The following is a 19,591-nucleotide window of genomic DNA, read 5'->3' as shown; positions in this document are numbered from 1 at the left end:
ACCAAACCCACATCATTCATTTACATCACCTGCTGGGTCTGCATAACTGAGTGTGCAGGCCCTGTCTTAAGGAACGCAGGCTGTAGGGCAGCACCTGTGACAGTTACCCTTGAGCTAATGTCTCCACTTTGTCCTTCCTGCTCCCCACCAGCCCATCATGAACCACAACCCCTGGATGCTGCTGTACTTCATCTCGTTCCTGCTCATCGTGGCCTTCTTTGTCCTGAACATGTTCGTGGGCGTGGTGGTGGAGAACTTCCACAAGTGTCGGCAGCACCAGGAGGAGGAGGAGGCCCGGCGGCGGGAGGAGAAGCGTCTACGGAGACTGGAGAAAAAGAGAAGGAGTAAGGAGAAGCAGATGGCTGGTCGGTAGTCTTTCCACATCTCTCTGAGTCGTACTTGACCTTGGCCTTGCGACTGTAGGGGGCTAGGGGCTAGGGGCTGGGGCTGGGGCAGGGAGAAGATGCTCCCACCCCTTCCCCTCCTCCTTCCCCTTGAGAGCATGTCAGCCTCTGGAGCCTGCATGAAGCAGACCAGTTCAGCCCTGTGAGGGCAGGGGAGCTACCCCCCTGCGGGGCTCCCGGTCTCAGCATTGTGCTCCCCAGATGATGCCAGGTGGGAACTGATGCACGGTCCCTCCCAGCTCGACTCTGAGAGGAGCCTCATGGGATGAAAATCCTGCTGCATTGCCCCGTGCCAGTGCCCACTGACCCCGGGCTTGGCCCAAGTGCCAGCCTTGCCTGCCCCAGTGTTGGCGAGCAAGCATCTTCAGCCTGTGGCTACCCAGTGTCTGTAGCTGCTGGGCAAGGCCTCAGCAGAACCTACAGATGGACCGCGGCGTGAGCAAACCCCAGACCCCTCCTTCCTCCCTATCTCCAGCAAAACTCCCTGGCTTCCTGACTGTCCTTTTTTTTTTGCCAAGCGGTACAAAAATACTCCCTCAGCTCAGGGAAGGTCTGAGGTCACGGGAACTCTAAGGTCATGACGCTCTGGACTTAGACCATTCAGCCCCTCACCTTTGATCTCCAACATCTCTTGCCATTGGCCGGGTGAGGCCCCCACCCCCTCCCTCCTCACACTCTCATGCCAATGGGCGGGCCGAGGCTAAGCGAAAGACACCCAGATTCCAGGGAGGACAGAGGGGTGACAGGCGTGCGGGTCCTGTTGTCTCCCCGTGTGTCTGCAGGTGTGTCTGCACTTGGCTCCCCTCCCCGTCTGCAGGGCTCCTGCCTGTCTGTCTGGTACTCGACAATCTGTGTGACTCTCTCTCAGTCACTGCCCACTCTCTCTAAGTGTCTTTATGTGTGGGTTTCTCTAAGCCTTTGTGTGTCTGCCTCTGTTTGGTCTGTGGGTTTCCCCTCCTCTCTCTACCCTTTCACAACTGTCTTTCTTATGCTGATAAGATGCATGAGGTGCTCTGAGTTTTCCCTTTGGTTTGTTGAAATGTGAGTACTACCAAGAGGGTCGGGGGCTGCGGTGCCCCCTCAGCCCCTGGCTCTACCTCCTGCTACCTGTGAGGGCACCTGGAGCGAGGGGAGGGCTGTAGGGGGGTGTTGGGGAGGTTGGGTGGGACAGAGCCCACGCTCCCTGTGAGAGGCGGGGCTGCTCCAGCGGACGGGGAGGGGACACTGGCCTCTGGGCAGCAGATCTGGGCTAGGGGTCCCGTCTTGGCTCCCTGTGGACGGCTGAGGCCGAGCGGGCGCACTGCCCCCAGCAGCCATGCTCCCACTCCGCCCCTCCTTGCAGTCTGCCTTCTCAGCAGGACATCTGCTGATGGAACTCTTGGCAGGAGGCAACCGTGGCCCTGCCTGACCAGCTGGCTCCCCTTCCGGGGTCTGCAGCCTTCTCAGGTGCTGCTGAGGCCGCAGCGCGGGTAGGAGTGGACATCTGTTCTGAGGACAGGCTTCCTCCCCTCCCCATGCCTCCGACTCCCTGCCCCTGTGACCCTGATGAGCTGGCCGAATTGCTCAGCTTCCTCAAGCGCCCTGTGCCCGAGTTTGGGGCTGGCACTCAGGACAAGCCACCCTTGCTCAGCACGCCCTATTCATAGGAAGAGTGAGGGTCAGAGCCCACGGGGAGCAAGCTGCTGAGGGGGCCCTGCCCAGCCCACCTGGTCCGGCCAGTGACCGATGTCGTGTTTCGTTCTTTTAGATCTAATGCTGGACGATGTAATTGCTTCCGGCAGCTCAGCCAGCGCGGCGCCAGGTACTGCGTCTGGGGTTGTGGGTTCCAGGGTGTGGCCCGGGCAGTCAGGCCCGCCCCATGCGTGCCGGCATCCTCTTTGCTCCCTCTCCATGGCTCACTGATTCTGTCCTCTCAGGGTGAGGGGTAAGGGTCCCTGGGGTGCCAGGGTCCATGGCACCCCGTAGGCCTGTGCTAGCTGGACAGGAGGTGAGGGCCTTAGCACACCCCTCCCTCCAGCTTCTCTTGGTGGACCCTCCTTGTCTGGCCAGGCTTCCGAGGCCCGAGCTCCCAGCCCCCCGCCACCTCCTCCCATTCCTGCTCCTCCTCCCAGGTCACACTGTTCGATTATTAGAGCGGCAATCTCTCCTGCCTCCTTCTGTCTGAAGGGGATACTTTGATCCAAGCGAGCAGGATAAGAGGAGCAGAGAGGGAGAGGATTTGTTTTAAAAATGTGACCATGAGTAATTGAACAGACTCATTAATAGTCAAGTAATTGCGGTGGCCACGTCATCGCTACGAACAGCAGGAATTAGGAATCAAAGGCCTGAGTTAGCCACAAGCTTCTCCCCCAAAAGCCAAAGATTTGGGAGTGAGTTGGGTCATTCTCTTTGAGAGCCGTGTCCCTGGGAAGGCCCTCCTGGTTCTGCCTGCCCTCCCCTGGTCCTTTGGCCCCTGCTCTCCCAACACAGCCCCCAGACAGAGGTTCAGGGGTTTTGAGAATCTGTGACGGAGTTGTGGGGCCTCGTTACACCCTCTGATGTCTCCACCCAGCGGTTCCCAACCTGTTCATCCCTATGGGCCCCCCTTGTCATCTCCTCCAACAGACCCCACATTTTAAAAGACTGTCTTTGAAGTTGAGAGCACTTCAATAATGACTTTGTTTCACCGTTTTTATTAATCAACGGCACATCTAATTGCTAATCAGAGCTTCTGAGCTGCAGAAGCTTTCACACTGAACGATAACAAAGAAAGACCATTTTGCCATTAAATTAGCTTGTGGGGTCTTAGCACAGGCATATGATTTCTTTTAAGCTTTTAGAAATATTGAGAAGAGCCTAAGGACCCCCATGTGGCTGCCTCCTCAGGCTGCTGAGGGACTGGGACTCCAGGCTGGGAACCATGGGCTGTACCTTTGTCCACTTTTCTGCATTCTCCCAGGAGCCTGACTCCAGCAGACGCTGCCCTGTGGGTGCTGGGCTGCCTGATCAAAGGGGACCCCCTGAGCTGCCATTTGAGAGGTCACCCCTGAGGCCCTGGGTGGGTTGATATCTCCTGTCCCCATGGTGCTGAGCTGTGATGTTTGGCATTGAGAGACCATCTGTGGGCTCAGGAGGCTCCAGCTGCTTTGTGTCTGGATTGCCTGGGCCCCACATCTCAGAGTCAGGCTGTGAGTTCCTGATGTGTTAGGGAATGAGAGGAGGGTGAGGGGACGTGGCCTTCAGCTTTTCCCTTACGGGTTCACCTGGTCTGTAGGCTGACGTGTCTACACATACACACCCATGCCAAAATACCACAGGGCTGGCCCACAGAGGCTTCTCCCCCAAGAATCAACACGTGCAGATTCCCATGGCCCCCAAGACCGTCTCCTGACACACCCACTTAATGCTAAACACTCTCTTACTCTCACACTGCACGCCCCCCCCTTCTGGGGATATTCTGCCATGCTCCTGTTGGCACAGGCATGTATGTAGACTGGTTACAACAGTGTCTTACCCTTCCAGCTGGTAATGAAGACTCAGAGACCCCACACAAGGGCTCAAATCACCCCATATCCCTCTTTCCCAAACCTCGTGTTCTGTGTGGTCCACACTAGAGCTTTTCAAATTTCACCGTGCCTAAGAATCACCCAGAGGACATATTAAAACACAGATTCCCCACTGAGCCCCACCTTAGAGGTTCTCACAGAGTGGTCCAGGGTAGGACCTGAGCATCTGCATCTCCAATCAGCTCACAGGGGGTGGCGATGATAGTGCATCAGTCTACCCAACGGTGTGATGGGGATGAAGTCACACCCTCTAGTCTGGGGCTGCTGGAATCAAACACGTGCACCATACCTCCCTGCCAGCACCACTCCCACCCTGTGCTGCCCCCAGCAGAAGCGGAGCAGCCAGATCCCAGGGAAAGGCAGAAGGGAAGAGTCTTTGATTATCAGGAAAATGGTCCTGACCAGACACCTGGGTCCAGCCCAGCTTCCAGGTGGAGGGAGAGACCGGGGCTGCCACACAAGCAAGGCAGCCCCAAGTGATCACTCAGCCTCCAGCACCAGCTCTGCTCCCCTCGGCCTCCTGTGGCGCCTACCTCCACTCACCCTCTCTCCTTCCACCAGGACCCACTGATCAGGCCTGGCTATAGCAGCTGAAGGTGGCCTCTGTCATGGGGGCCTGTGTCCCTGGGAGTGACCCCTGCCTTCCTCCTCGTCCCACCACACTCCTTTGCAAACCCTCTGCCCTGGCTGTGCCGCGTGCTCCGGGGACCCCTACTAACTCACTGTGCCTGTGGCTCTCACTCACAGCCTTGCACCCCCTACTGCACCTCTCCTCTGCTCCCGCCCCTGACTGGACGCTGGGCAGTCCTAGGGGTGCCCTTCTCCCCACTGTCTGACTCTGGTATTTTCTCCATCTAAGGCAGCTCATACTGGTAGGAGGCAGGGAGATGGGGCCAGGGCTGCCGACATGCCAGTGACCACTGGTCAAGGCCCCTCCTGGGCTACAGCTGGAGCTGTCAGAGCAGCACACCCACCCAAGGCTCCTCCCAGGGGTTCTCAGTTTCTTCTCTGAGCCCAGATGCTTGCCTGTAGAACCGAGGTCCGGGAGCAAAAGGGGAGTGGCATCATCCAGAGCCCAACAACAAGAGCCTTTGGGCAAACTCTTCGAGGGCACCCTCCGGGCCAAAGCCCCAAGGCTTTGTGTCTAAACCCACCTGGCAGCTGGTGAAGGACTGGGGCTGGGAGTTCAGGTCCTGGCTCCGTTGCTGCCTCACAATGTGTAGATAACTCACTTTTTGATGGGCCTCCTTCTCTCCCTCTGTAAAACAAAGGGGTTGGCGGAGGAGATGCTTATCAGGTCAGCCCTCGTACTCTTTGGACCTGTGCTCTAATGGGGGGATTTCTGGCAGCCTTGGTACCTGCCGGTCTGGGGTCCAGGCCGAGGGTAGAAGGGCTCTGTACAGACCTCAGGGGCCTGGGACCGGTCGCTGTGAACAGATGCCCTGCTTCAGTCGTCCTGCCCCCACCTTCCCTCTGGGCCTCCACCCGCTCCTCAGTCTCCTAGAGCAAGGCCAGGAGGTGGTGACAGCAGCTCCATCTGGCCTGGGGCTGCTAACACAGTCAGACTGGGGTGACAGGGGAGGGGGGGGACTCTCCCAACCTCTCCTCTTTATTGTCTCAGCTGATAATGGGGCTAATAAGGAGCCACTTTTTCTAACCTAATTGTATTCAAACATTTTAGTTAATTCTCCATTCCTATTTTAGCATAATGGGATTGGGTGCTTTCGGCACTTATGGAGATTAATGCAGAGAAAGAGTTCCAGCTGCTAAGGCAACCCTGGGCGACTAGCGCCCTCTGGTTCTGTGGGTTCTGAAGGAAGGAAGGAAGAGGCTGGCTCGCCCACTCACCCTCCAGATAGCATCGCTGTGTGGATGACCTGTGTCCTCATGTTGTCCCCTGACCCCAGCCACTCCACCCCCATTCTCCTGGGGGCCGGGAGGGCTGCCTGAGCAAACAAAGCCGCAGTTGGCTGGCCCATCTCTGGAAACAAAAATATGGCCCAATGCACCGTATGGTGCAGCAGAACACTTGGGGCTTTCTGCCTCTTGGTTATCCACACCTCAAGGCTGATGCTGGTACGTGGCATCTGGTGAGGCTGAACGGGCAGCTCTTGGGTGCTCTTCTTCCTTTGGCCTTTGGTGGGGCCCCACCCAGGCCGCTCCCTGCCTCAGTTTACCTCTCTGTTAATAGTCCTGCATGGGAAAGGACAGTTATAACCAAGCTGGCCTGAGCCCAAAGCTTCCTGCCATCCCTGGCACAGTCCTCAGAGGCTGCAGCCCTGGCTCGCTGGCTTCCGCCCTAGACCTCCTGAGGGGGAAGGGCTGTCTGGGACCTGAGGCTGCTCCAAGCCTCCCAATGGGGTGCCTCTTCTTTCTTTGTGGCTGCCTGGGGACCCAATCTTTCAGCTGCCTCTGATGACATGTATCCCCAACTTGGCATGGCCTTTCCTCACACGTGGAGGAAGGGCCCCCTGTAATCTCCTGCCCCCAGATTCATTCTGCCTGCTTAGTAGGTCACCCTTCTGGCACCATGATCTTTATAACTAAGTGGTTCACTAATTACAAGAGAAATATGATGCCTCTGACAGATCTCAGACAGTGCTTCCAGCCCAGCCTGCAGGGGAAGCTGCCCTGGCCCCCAGGAGCAGGTTGGGCACAGCCTCATTAGAAACTGGGTGAGCCCTTCAGGTGCGACAGAGCAGAGCCCTGTGGCCGCCCCTCCTCCCTCCCCCACATGAGGGTTCAGGAGACCCAGACCCTGCCCCTGCCCCCGGCGGCCCTCTCAGTGGGTTGGTGCAGCCAGCCAACAAGATGTCCAATTTCCAATCTCCGGTTTTATCGCCAAATCCCAGCTCTGTGTAATCTCCTCTGCTCCCCTCGAGAGGCTGAGCTTGGTGAAGGAGCAAGAGCCTTCACCTCTCCATTGATGGAGCTTTCTCTGAGTGCAATAAGACCGGTTGTTTTTCATCTACTGATCTGGCCTTGCTGCAGAACATCGAGTCGAGGGTGTTACAAGAGGCTGCTGGATTTTGGAGGCTGCCTCGGGAAGGGGGCTCACCTGGTGTCTAATGTGGGTGGGGAGCTCTGCATGTCCTGACCCCTTCTTTGCCCAACTGCAGCCAGTAGAACAAATGCTTGGAGGGGTGACCCTGAGAGAGCTGCCCCCGCCCAAAAGGGCAGTGCGTGGAGGATGAGGATGCTGATGACGCTGGAATGTTTCTGGCATTAGAGGCTGGTGGCTGTGAGGGACTGTGGGTGGAGGGGACGCAGGGGGCAGGGCCCGATGGCTGCTCTGTTCCCCCCTCCCTGCCCCGCTGCCCCACCAGAGGCCCAGTGCAAACCCTACTACTCGGACTACTCCCGCTTCCGGCTCCTCGTCCACCACCTGTGTACCAGCCACTACCTGGATCTCTTCATCACGGGTGTCATTGGGCTGAACGTGGTCACTATGGCCATGGAGCACTACCAGCAGCCCCAGGTAGGAGCGAGCGACTGGCCATCTGGACCCCACCTCCAGCCATGAGCCTGCCAGGTGAATCTAACCCAGCCTGAGCCAGAGCACCTCCGGCGAGTGCTGGGTGCCCTAGAGGGGGTCCTCTTGTACCCCTTGCAGTGACCCTCTGAAGATCGGTCTCATCTTGGTTTTACAGATGAGGACACTGAGGCTCAGAGAGGTTAGTTGACTTGATCGAGGTCACACAGCTAGGAAGTAGAGGACCTGGTTTCTTCGCCCAGCAGATATTTATTGAGTATCTTAAATGTACTGGACCTTTGAGGGTAAAGAAGGCAGACCAGTGCCTGCCCTTCTGGACTTTAAATTCTCGTGAACATCCAGCTCCAAACTTCACCTGTGATCTTGCCACCTCTCAAATAAGCCTCCGTCAGCTGCCTTCCACGTCTCAGTTTTCCCATCTATAAAATAGGGACATTGAATTGATAATGCAAAAGGCCCCTTCCAGTTCTAGCATTCTGTGCCTTCCAGCACATTCTCATGTGATCTCCTCACTGACCCTCAAGGAGAGAGATCCTTCAACACCAAGTTTGGATCATGCATGTGAATGAGAACCCTACTCTATCCTAGAGTGGTGACCAATGGTCAGCCATCATGGTGGGAAGAGATGAAAGGCCCCCTTAGACTCACCCTGTCTCCCAGATCTGGGAGGAATGATAGAGGGGTCAGGGCAGGCATCGTCCCTGGGCCTTAAGAGACCCTGCATCTTGCCTCCATCCCTGCCAGATCCTGGACGAGGCTCTGAAGATCTGCAACTACGTCTTCACTGTCATCTTTGTCTTGGAGTCAGTTTTCAAACTGGTGGCCTTTGGCTTTCGACGGTTCTTCCAGGACAGGTAACAGAGAGGGGAGGGGGGTAGGGGAGTGGGCAAAAGGGTGTGTTCTCCTGGGGAGGTGCCCCGGAGGATCTGGTGCCTGAAGACCTTTCTTGACTCTGGAGTTTCAGACTCCACTCCAGGACCTACCCAGGGCTGATGGTGGGCTGGGGGTGGGGGTATATCCAGGGCCTGGGAGATGGGAGGGAAGGGAGGGAGCTTGGCAAGGCAGAGCCTGCAGACACTGACAGCTGAAAACCAGTGTGGCTTAGACTGGAGCCAGACTGCCTGGACAGATCTGAATCCTGGCTCCATCACTTAGAAGCGGGTAACTTTGGGTAAGTTACTTAAGTTACTTAATCGCTCTCCGTTTCCTCATCCGTAGAATGGGATATAATAGCTGTATCTACATCATAGAGTTGTGAAGATTGTGAGTTCCTATTTGTAAAGACTTTCAAATAGTGCTTGGCACAGAGCAAATACCATATTAATGCTAGATAAAAAAGCAAATGAATAAAAACGAAAAGCAGAGGCCCTCGAGCTAAAGTCCTAGCCCTACCTGTGCCACCAACTGGCTGTGTGACTGTAGATAAACCACCGCTTCTCTGCAGGATGGAAAGGCTGGACAGGCTGACCTCCACTCTCCTTTCTGTGGCTGAGAATGTGCCACTCGTGTTGCCACAACTGCCCCCTCCTCTGCAGTGCCCCCCTCAGGGAGCTGTGTCCTGGGCTTTCAGGTGGAACCAGCTGGACCTGGCCATTGTGCTGCTGTCTATCATGGGCATCACGCTGGAGGAGATCGAGGTCAACGCCTCACTGCCCATCAACCCCACCATCATCCGCATCATGAGGGTGTTGCGTATCGCCCGAGGTCAGTGCCCGGCTGCCTGCCCACCGTGGCCACCCTCCCAGGGTGACCTGCCCAGGGGGAGATGGCAGGGGTCAGCTCTGACTGGCTAGGGACGAGGTGGGTGTGGGTTCCGTGAGCCTTTCTTCCAGCCTCTGCCAAAAAGGAAAGCTAGGGGCCGGGCCGAGGGTGGGGGTGAAGCCATGGCAGCCTGGCCCTGGCTCCACCAGCTGTGTGACCTGGGACCCAGAGGGGCCAGCTCACGACATTGTCCTGTCCTGCAGTGCTAAAGCTGCTGAAGATGGCTGTGGGCATGCGGGCGCTGCTGGACACAGTGATGCAGGCCCTGCCCCAGGTAGCTGGGAGGCGGGGGTGGGTGGGAAGGGTCCTCTCGGGAAGGAGAGGGTGCTCTCCAAAGGGGCGGGGGCTCAAGGAGGCTGGCTGGGAGACCCAGTGGCACCTTTTCCATTTCTTTTCTTCTTTTCCAGGTGGGGAACCTGGGACTTCTCTTCATGTTGTTGTTTTTCATCTTTGCAGCTCTGGGCGTGGAGCTCTTTGGAGACTTGGGTGAGTTGGGGTAGGGAGGGCAGAGGAGCCAGGGCTGGAGACCCAAGGGCTCCTGGACTAACTCGGGCCTCTCTCCCCTTCCCTTCTCCTCCAGAGTGTGACGAGACACACCCCTGTGAGGGCTTGGGCCGCCATGCCACCTTTCGGAACTTTGGCATGGCCTTCTTGACCCTCTTCCGAGTCTCCACAGGTGACAACTGGAATGGCATTATGAAGGTGAGAGCCCACCGCAGCGAGGTCCCTCCCAGGGCTGGCTCGGGCCCCAAGGAGACAGCCCCACTTCTTGGCTCAAGATGAACTGGATGTGAATAAAAGCATGTAACCTTCTGTCCCCCATGCCGGAACACTCTGGAACTCCCTCTCCCCAGGACATGCTCTGACTCACACTTCCCAGGACAGTGTCTAGTGCTCTTCTGCCCCCAGGACACCGTCACTCCCTCCTCCTCCTGCCCTTCCTTCTCCCCCTGCAAAGCTCCGTGACACCAGAGACCTGATTTCCCAGGATGGCTCTGTCCGCTGCCCTCACAACCTCACCTCTCTAACCCGCCTCCCCAGGACACCCTCCGGGACTGCGACCAGGAGTCCACCTGCTACAACACCGTCATCTCTCCCATCTACTTCGTGTCCTTCGTGCTGACAGCCCAGTTTGTGCTGGTCAACGTGGTGATTGCCGTGCTGATGAAGCACCTGGAGGAGAGCAACAAGGAGGCCAAGGAGGAGGCCGAGCTGGAGGCTGAGCTGGAGCTGGAGATGAAGACACTCAGCCCACAGGCCCCCTCGCCACTGGGCAGCCCCTTCCTCTGGCCTGGGGTCGAGGGCCCCGACAGCCCTGGCAGCCCCAAGCCCGGGGCCCCACACGCCGCAGCCCATGCTGAAACAGTCTCCCACTTCTCCCTGGAGCACCCCATGGTGAGCAAACACCCCCTTCGCCTCCAGGGGGTGCGGGACGGAGACCGGTGGCACGGGTGCTCAGCGGCTCGGTGCTTGGGTGGTGTACAGGGAGCGGGCGTCAAGCAAGCCCTGGGGCTCCTCCTGAACCGTCTGACCCTCCTGCCTGGATGTGGAGGGGTGAGCAGGCCCCTGCCATCCCCAGAGATGGCTGCCTGCACTCACGGCGTGGGGCCACCCCCGCAAGTCGCTGGCGCACGTGCTGGCTCATCCGTCCCGGTGCCTCCCGTTTGGCCTGGACTCCCTTTCCTGGCTCTTAGGTTCAAGGCTGTTTTCTGTTTCCTTCCTGTTTCTTTCTTACCCTCGCCCTGATTTTGTCAAACGTCTTTCCTTCCCCACCCTTCAACCTGCCTGATTCCATCTCTCAATCTTTTTCCCTGGTCTTCTCTTTCCTTCTCCTTCTCCCCCTGTGGGCTCTTCTCATGTTCCATCTCCCATCTCTTCTTCCTCCTCCCACACCTCTCTCTTCCCCACCTTCCACATCCCCTCCTCTTTCTCTGTCTCTTTGTTGTTATTGTTGTGTGTGTGTGTGTGTGCACGCGTGTGACCTCCTCTTTCTCTCTCTCTGTCTCTTCTCAATCCCCTGCCATGACACTACCCGTTACTGCTCCTCTGACCCCCACGCCCCTGACTCTCTGGTTCCCCTTATGGGCTGGTCCTCCCCAGGACAGACAGCTGTTTGACACCATATCCCTGCTGATCCAGGGCTCCCTGGAAGGGGAGCTGAAGCTGATGGACGAGCTGGCAGGCCCAGGAGGCCCGCCCTCTGCCTTCCCTCCCGCCCGCAGCCCGGGCGGCTCCGACCCACAGGTTACTGTGTCCCTGTGCTGTGCCCCTTCTCCTGACTGTGCTGGGCTGTGCCATGCTGTGCCACGCTTCTGGGGAGGGGGGGGGGTGTTTCCTGCCCACTGGGTGTCTGGGGAAAGAACAGCCTCAGGGCCTCAGTTGAGCTTTGGGCCTGGCAGGAGGCAGCCAGGGGTTCTTCAAGCTGAGATCAACCTCTGGAACACATGGTTGGAAGGTAGGAATGCTGAGATTGCACTTCTGAGGGAGAAGGATACTTGGAGGAGGGGTCTGGAGAGGGCAATTGTAAGAAGGAACCTGGAAGAAAAGAGATGGATGGAGCAGAAGACAAGTTGGCAGTGGGACCTTAGCGGGTAGGGGGAGTGAGGTACCAGATCCAGGGGAGAGGTGCTTCGGGGGAGAGTGCAGGTGGCCAGGGGACCCACTGAGGGACATGTCTTAGAACACAGTCTCCTTCTCCGTATCCAGTGCCCACCCCCACCCCCGCCAGTCCTCTTTTTGGTGGCTTTTTAAGCTAAGGAAACCACTGGGCATGATGGGTGCTATCCGTAGCCAGTGGCTTCTGACCTGGTCCTGAGAGCGGGTGGAAGGCTCCAGCTGGGAGTGGGTTCCGGGGACCTCGTGTGAAATAGGACTTGGCTTCCTCCCCAAGCCCTGGCCCTTCCCACAGCACCACATGCTTTTCTCCCCCAGTCCCATTTCACTGTAATCTGCTTTCTGGGGTCCTCTTCCTTCTCCTCTTGGGACCTGTCTGGCCGCCTTTGACCCCCCTCCACTTGGAGGTGCACCCCACCAACCCTCCTCCTAGGTCAAGGACTGCAGGAAAGCCCCCAGTAGACCCAGGGTGGAAGCAAGGAGACAGGTATCAGCTGGAGGTAGAAAGCCTAGTGTTCCGCAGGCCATGATGGATGATGGCGCGGACAAGCAGGTTCCCAGCACCTGGGACACCTGTAGCCTGATCAAAGAAATGGACGGTGATCCTCAAATAGGAAGGGACCTTGCCTCTAGGGCTCCTGACCTCTTGTTGGGATTCAGCCTCAGATAGACTATAGGGACCTGAACCTGGCAATGACCTAGAATGATCAGTGGGAAAGCGAGTCCCTTCCCAAGGCCTCCCATCCTGAAGGATGCTCATGGGGAAGGGCGCTGGGGGAGAGCAGGATGTTGAGGAGGTGACCGGGCTGTCAGCTCGTCTGGGAGGCATGGCCCCACTCTCCCCCAGGGCCCTGTAGGCACTGAAGCCCGGCTGCAGATCCCAGGTGAGCCAGCCAGATGGTGTGGTGGCCCAACCCAGTGTGCCCAGTTCAGGCCAGCGGGAGGAGAGCATCTCCCAGAACCTAAGCTGGAGAGGGCAGGCGGAGGAGGGCCCAGGAGGGGAGACGCCAGAATCTTGGGGCAGGCCAGGTTCTGCCAGGCTTTTGGAAGCAGAGAGAATAGGCAGAAAGCAGTCATCAGATTGGCAGCTTTGTCCCCAGCACCCCCACCCCATGCTGCTCTGTCTGTGCTGGGAGCAGAGATGCGCTTTGCGGACCTTTCTTCATTTTTTTTCTGGTATCTTCCCGCTCCCTGCTCCCTCCCTGGGTGGTGGTAGTGTGGGAGGGGCTGTCAAGCTTCCTGGGGCATCTTTAGAACGTGTTTCTGTGTCTCCTCGCTTTGTCAGTGTTTGCTCTGGCTCTCTGCTGCCTGCGCAGCCTCTCTGATCAGAGCAGGGGTTTGAAGGGGGGGAGGGGAGGCGCTCTCAGTTTACTTGGGAAAGGGGTGGGGCGAGAGAAAGGAGGCCTTTTCTCCTTACGCTTCGTGAACGGGGGGAAGAGGGGCTCTGTGTGCGCACGCGCGCGCGTGTGTGTGTGTGCCTGTGTGTGTGCGTGTGCCTGTGTGTGTGCGTGTGCCTGTGTGTGTGCGTGTGTGTGCGTGTGTGTGCGTGCACACACGAGAATGTGCACTGTCTTGGTTTCTTATGCCTGATCATCTCTCTCCCTGTCTAGATCCCTCTAGCTGAGATGGAGGCTCTGTCTCTGACGTCAGAGATTGTGTCTGAACTGTCCTGCTCTGTAGCTCTGACGGATGACTCTTTGCCTGATGACACTCACACACTCTTACTTAGTGCCCTGGAGAGCAATGTACATACACACAGCCCCCCACTGCTCCCCCAGCCTCCCCAGGGGCCGGGCTGGCTGCAGGGCTCCAGATCCCTGCCCCCCTCTCACTCTGCCACCGGGCCCCACCCAGAGGCAGCACTTAGTGCTCCAGGCTTTGCTAGGTCTTTCAGGTCCCCCACGGTGGACAAAGAAATTAGATAAGATTAAATTGGGGCCTTGCCCAGAAGGGCCCAGGGGCAGCAGTTGTGAAAGGGTTAATCCAGACACCCAGGAGTGACAGAACTCAAAACAGAGGTGTTATCAGGCAGCTGACCAAAGGGCCTGTCTGGACACAGAGTTGGCCTCTGTATTTGGAGCCCCGTGCAAGCCAGCCCTCCCCGTCCCTGCACCCCTCCTTCCCGCCTCCGCTTCCCCCCTCGCCCCAACATGAGCCATTCACCACCACGTAGTGGGTGAGAGCCACATCTCTGCTGCCACCACCATGCCCTTCTCCACCTGGGGGGCCGTTCCTATCTCCCCTGTCACTGTCCCTGTATGTCCCCGCGTCCTGGGGCGATTCTTTGTGTTCTGACAGCTTCTCCACCCTTGCCCGGCTCCCCCGTCCACATCTGACTGTGAGCAGCCCCCTCCTCCCTGTCTTCCCCCTCCTCTTGGGACTTAAGGAGGGACAGGGGGCCCTTCCTCACAGCAGGGCTCTGTTGGGGCAGGGCCTTGACCTTAGGGGTTCCTGGGGGTCTGGGAGTGGTTGGCAGAAGTGGAGCCTGGGGCTGAGAGAGGAAGTAAAGGATCCAGACTGTTTTCTGACACAGCCATTCTCAGGCTTTCTGGGGCTACTTAACTGGCTGGGTCCACATCGGGACAGGAACCTACAGCCTCTCTGAGAGCCAGGAACGGACAGGGTGATGGAGAAATCTCTTGGGAACGAGACTTGTCTCCCTCCAGCTGGGGTCAAAGGCTGATTATTGCCTTTCTTTGAAATAGATTTAAAAACATCCACTCCCATCCCCAGTCTGTCCACTAAGGGAGGACCTGAGTCCATGGTACCCAGGCCTTGCTCCTCACCCATCACCTGCCAGAGTCACTGTGTAATTAAAGGGAGGTGGGGAGGGGGGTGAACCAGCTGTGACACCCTCTTAGTGTTCATCCGTCATTCAGCTCACGTTAACCCAGCCCTTGTCCAGTGCTGGGTGTTGGGGCCGCCTTAGGAATGGGATGGTGAAACAGCCTCTGTTCTACAGGCAGTCCCGGGCTGCCTCGTCTCCTGCTCATTAGGAAGGCCCTCCCCTGCTCCCCAAGCCCCAGCACAGCAATTGGGATGGGGGGCTGTTGTTAGCTTTTAACTCTCCACTGTGTAGCTTCAGAGACTCTCAATGGGGCCTTGAGAATGAGCTCTTGGGCTGCTTGAAGGGCTGGGGGCCAGGGGCTGCTCTCCCTCCTTTGGACACCTCACCCCTCTGCCATGCCCTGTGGAAAGCTCCGAGATGATGCAGTATGAATAGTTTTCTGGGGGCAGGGGGTCCTCCTACCCCCTTCCTCCCTGTGTATGGAGGGCTCATCCATGTGTCTGTCCCTTCTCCCCGACCACACTCATCCCATCACCACCTTGTCCAGGGAGGGGATGGGGGCCAGGGCCTTGGCCAGGGGTGGGGTGGGGGTGGGCTTCTGGTTTCTGTTGCCAAGCTCTGCCTCAGTGACCCAATCTGGATACCCCCTCTTCCTCCCATCTCCCTCCCCTGTTCCTTTTGCAGATGGAGTCCCGCACTGAGGAGGTGCCCCTCATGCTGAGACCAGATCTGCTGACTGTGAGGAAGTCTGGGGTCAGCCGAACGCACTCTCTGCCCAATGACAGCTACATGTGCCGGGATGGGAGCACTGCCGAGGGGTCCCTGGGACACAGGGGCTGGGGGCTCCCCAAAGCTCAGTCAGGTACCAAGGCTGGGGGCAGGCCAGCTCGGCTCACACCAGGAGATCCGTCCTTGCCTAAGCCCAGTCCTGTCCTTGGGAAGTAGGGGTACTGAGGCAGACAAAGAGGTCTCTCCTACCTCTGAGGAGCCCCCAGCCTGAAGGGGTCAGCCAGCCCCTGCCTGAGGGAGCCCCCAGCCTGAGGGGAGTGGCTTTCAATCCAGGGTGGGGGTTGGGTGGTGAGGGTAGAGGCCCCGGTGGGGAGAGTGGACGGGAGGGACTCGGGTGGGAGCCAGCACATTGACTCTCCAGTTCTTCTCTCTCCCCCTCCCCCCTCCCCTCACAGGCTCTGTCTTGTCCGTTCACTCCCAGCCAGCAGACACCAGCTACATCCTGCAGCTTCCCAAAGATGCACCCCAGCTGCTCCAGCCCCATGGTGCTCCCACCTGGGGCACCATCCCCAAATTGCCTCCACCAGGCCGCTCCCCTTTGGCTCAGAGGCCACTCAGGCGCCAGGTGAGCAGGTGTAGAGGGTGGACACGGACCGGGGCTGGTCTCTCTGCTAGGAATCCTAGGCTGTTGGTGGTGACCAGGGTTGCCACTTTCATTCTCCCAGCAAACATTTATTGTGCGCCAATGATGTGCCAGACTGAGTTCTAGATACCAGGGACACAATTCTAGGCAAAGCAGAAGTGGTCTATGTCCTCTTGGAGTTTGCACCCCCTCCTTTGTTTCGCCGAGGAGGCCCGGAGACCAGAGAGGGGGCCATGGTTGTCCAGGGACACACATCAGTTTGGAGGTAGAACCTGGTCTCTGGACTCCCTTTCCATGGCGCAGAGCTGCCTCCCTATTCTCTGTACTTCTAGACCTAGCTAAGGGGCACAAGGCACGTTTTAGATGTCTCCACTTTTGGCCAAGCCCGGCGCCTACCTTCCAGAGCCCACACTCCAGGGGCACAGAGCAGAAGCTCGTGTAGCCAGGTGAGGCTTGTCTGCCCCGACTGTGACAAGGCCACTGCCCACGCCATGTGTGCCTCATGTGTGAGGATAGCCACATGAGGATCTGCTCAATCCAGCACATTTGGGGAGCAGGCACCGTCTTCATCCCTTCTGCAAATATTCGCTGAGCAGCCTCCGTGGCCGGGCACCGGGGGCATGGACAAATGAGACAGCCCCTGCCCTCTGGAGCTCACGGTATAATAGCAGAGACATATACCCCATCAGGTCATTGCAGCAACAGGTCACCGGGTGTCCACATGTGTGGTGCAGCAGGGAGCAGAGGAGGAAGGGGTCAGTTTTACTTTGGGGTGAAGATAGTCAGGTATTACATCACAGGGTACCTGAGCCCATAAAGTCAAGGGATGCTTGCCACTTGGGAAGGGTATTTAAGGCCAAAGAAATAGCGTGTGCAGAGGCTGGGAGGTGTGAGGAGCCAGCTGGGGAGCAGAGCTGGCCCAGTGCTTTCTCGGATCGCATGGGTTGGGAGCTGTACAGAGCGATTCCTGCAGGCTGGGGGGTGGGGGGTGGGGGCACAGTGGACAACAGAGGTCAGACTGCGTATGACCCGCATCTCCCAACAAGACCAGATACTGGTACCCCTGCCTAGGGTGGTCCTGCAACTCCATGGAGGGGGAGGAGGGGCTCTCTGACCTGCCAGGTGGGACAGTTCACAGGGGAGAGGAAGCCCCTGGGCTGAGCCCTCGCCCCACCCCATACAGGCAGCAATAAGGACGGATTCCCTGGACGTTCAGGGCCTGGGCAGCAGGGAAGACCTGCTGTCAGAGGTGAGCGGGCCCTCCCCGCCGCTGGCCGGGGCCTCCTCCTTCTGGGGCCGCTCCAGCACCCAGGCGCAGCAGCATTCCCACAGCCAGAGCAAGATCTCGAAGCACATGCCCCCGTCAGCCCCCTGCCCGGGCCCAGAACCCACGTGGAGCAAGGGCCCATCAGAGATCAGAAGCAGCTTAGAGCTGGACACGGAGCTGAGCTGGATTTCAGGAGACCTCCTGCCTGTGGGCAGCCAGGCGGAAGCCCCGTCCCCACGGGACCTGAAGAAGTGCTACAGCGTGGAGGCCCGGAGCTGCCCGCGCCGGCCCGCGTCCTGGCTGGATGAACAGAGGAGGCACTCCATCGCCGTCAGCTGCCTGGACAGAGGCTCCCAGCCCCGCCTGGGCCCTGGCCCCTCTAGCCTCCGGGGTCAGCCTCTTGGGGGACCTGGGAGCCGGCCCAAGAAGAAACTCAGCCCGCCCAGTATCTCCATAGACCCCCCAGAGAGCCAGAGCCAGGGCCCTCGGCCCCCACCCAGCCCTGGTGTCTGCCTCCGCCGGAGGGCTCCATCCAGCGACTCCAAGGATCCCTCGGCCTCCGGCCCTCCCGACAGCACGGCTGCCTCGCCCCCCCCAAAGAAAGACGTGCTGAGCCTCTCTGGTTTATCCTCGGACCCAGCAGACCTGGACCCCTGAGTCCTGCCCTACTCTCCCACTCACCTTTCTCCACTGGGTGCCAAATCCTAGCTCCTCCTCCTGGGCTATATTCCAGAAAAGTTCCATATGGACACCGAGGAGGCGCTGCTCCTCGCCTCAGTGGCACTGGGCACCGGCAAGCGGAATTTCCAGAGTTAAAAGCAGCAGCCGTGGCCACCCTGCTCCAGGCTGAGAGAGAGAGGCCCAGTGGAGCTGAGGTTCCCGACACCAGGAGCTGTTGGGAGAAAGCAATACGTTTGTGCAGAATCTCTATGTATATTCTATTTTATTAAATTAATTGAATCTAGTATTTGCGGGATGTACGACATTTTGTGACTGAAGAGACTTGTTTCCTCCTGCTTTTATGTGTCTCAGAATATTTTTGAGGCGAAGGCGTCTGTTTCTTGGCTATTTTAACCTAAAATAACTAATCTAGTTATATTCCCTCTTCTTGCAAAGCACAAGCTGGGACGGAGAGTGCATTACAGCCCTGATGGGGGCCCATCTTCAGTGGAGAGCGAGAACCATTTTGGAAACTGTAATGTAACTTATTTTTTTCCTTTAACCTCGTCATCATTTTCTCTAGGAGAAAAAAAGAAAAAAATAAGATTTTACAAATGAAATGGAACCTTTTTATATATACATACATACATATCTATATCTATATCTATAATAAAGTAATTTTCCAAAATAAAAAGTTAATCACGGTCCAGAGTAAAAGCAAAAGGGACAGAGTTAGGCATTTCCAGATGGCACTGGAGAGAGATTCCTGGAGATGGGGAGTGGGTGGTGGGGAGGGGAGAGTCAGAGCTGCCTCTGTGTGCGTGTGTGTGTGTGTGTGTGTGTGTGTGTGTGTGCGTGCCAGAGAGAGAGAGAGAGATGCTACATGCCTCTCCCCAGAGGGCTGCAACCGTGCAGCCTGGCCTCCCAGGGCTGAGGGAGGAGAGAAGCCCCTCTGCTGGTGGCAGGCTGGATGAGCAGGGTGTACTCCTGCTTCTATCAAAGGTTTATCTCTTCCTCTTAGCCAGGCAGCTCTGTGAATGTGAGTGATTCCAGATTAACTCTTATTTCTGCTGACAGCTATCAGCCCCATGGTGAAAGCTGGAAATTGGCATAATGAAGCTGTTTTGGTTAATGGGGCCGACTGAGGCTGCGGGAGGTGCCTCAGCTGCTGCAATGGGGTTTTGTGAGGTGGCAGGGGAGGAGGCAAATGCTTCTGGGTTTCCCTTTCTCAGGCTTCAGCCCGGGTGACCTGCGGAGGGCGGGGGCGGGGGGGCACTGTCCGGTGCTGGCACTGCGGGCACTGCCCCATCAAGGCTGGCAATGGGGTTAAGCTATATAAACAGCGAGCTGTTCCCTCCCGAGATGGAGGGGGCCGGGGCCAGGACCTCCCAGTGGAGTTGATGTGGGGGGCAGCCAGCCTGCTGGAGTGGGGAGCTGGCCCCCTGGGGGGTGATGAATGAGCACCATCAAGGAGTTTACAGGTCTGCTGCTGCCTGCCCAGTGGGAGCTCGCAGAGGAGGGAGGAGGTGAAGGCAGCCAGGTGGGCAGAGGGGAGGAGGGGGAGAGGAGGAGGGGCCAGCGGCACAGCCCAGAACCTCCTTTCTGGGGCTACCTTGGGCAATATTCTTTTGTCTGAAACCCTGGTGCCAAGGGCACCAACCACAGGCTCAGCCAGTCTGTCCCTGCCA

At 58.0% G+C, this 19,591-nt stretch overlaps 1 protein-coding gene across 2 annotated transcripts in view; it reads left to right on the top strand.

Moving 5' to 3' along the window:
- CACNA1G (calcium voltage-gated channel subunit alpha1 G) overlaps positions 1-18,168 on the top strand; it is a 62,654-nt gene extending 44,486 nt beyond the window's left edge. The window contains exons 24-35 of one of the 2 annotated variants that reach the window (XM_059908657.1): positions 152-344; positions 2,152-2,205; positions 7,276-7,427; positions 8,187-8,296; positions 9,013-9,146; positions 9,407-9,477; positions 9,611-9,689; positions 9,784-9,905; positions 10,245-10,598; positions 15,289-15,466; positions 15,789-15,958; positions 17,160-18,168. In XM_059908657.1, the coding sequence (XP_059764640.1) occupies positions 152-344; positions 2,152-2,205; positions 7,276-7,427; positions 8,187-8,296; positions 9,013-9,146; positions 9,407-9,477; positions 9,611-9,689; positions 9,784-9,905; positions 10,245-10,598; positions 15,289-15,466; positions 15,789-15,958; positions 17,160-17,900 (2,358 nt within the window). In that variant the 3' untranslated portion in view covers positions 17,901-18,168. The remainder of the gene's footprint in view (positions 1-151; positions 345-2,151; positions 2,206-7,275; positions 7,428-8,186; positions 8,297-9,012; positions 9,147-9,406; positions 9,478-9,610; positions 9,690-9,783; positions 9,906-10,244; positions 10,599-15,288; positions 15,467-15,788; positions 15,959-17,159) is intronic. The other variant, XM_059908656.1, reaches the window with a different exon arrangement.
- Positions 18,169-19,591: the final 1,423 nt, after the last annotated feature.

This window comes from Balaenoptera ricei, chromosome 20 (assembly GCF_028023285.1).
Source record: "Balaenoptera ricei isolate mBalRic1 chromosome 20, mBalRic1.hap2, whole genome shotgun sequence".
NCBI classification, from domain to species: domain Eukaryota; kingdom Metazoa; phylum Chordata; class Mammalia; order Artiodactyla; family Balaenopteridae; genus Balaenoptera; species Balaenoptera ricei.
This window is presented reverse-complemented; position numbering and strand designations above follow the sequence as displayed.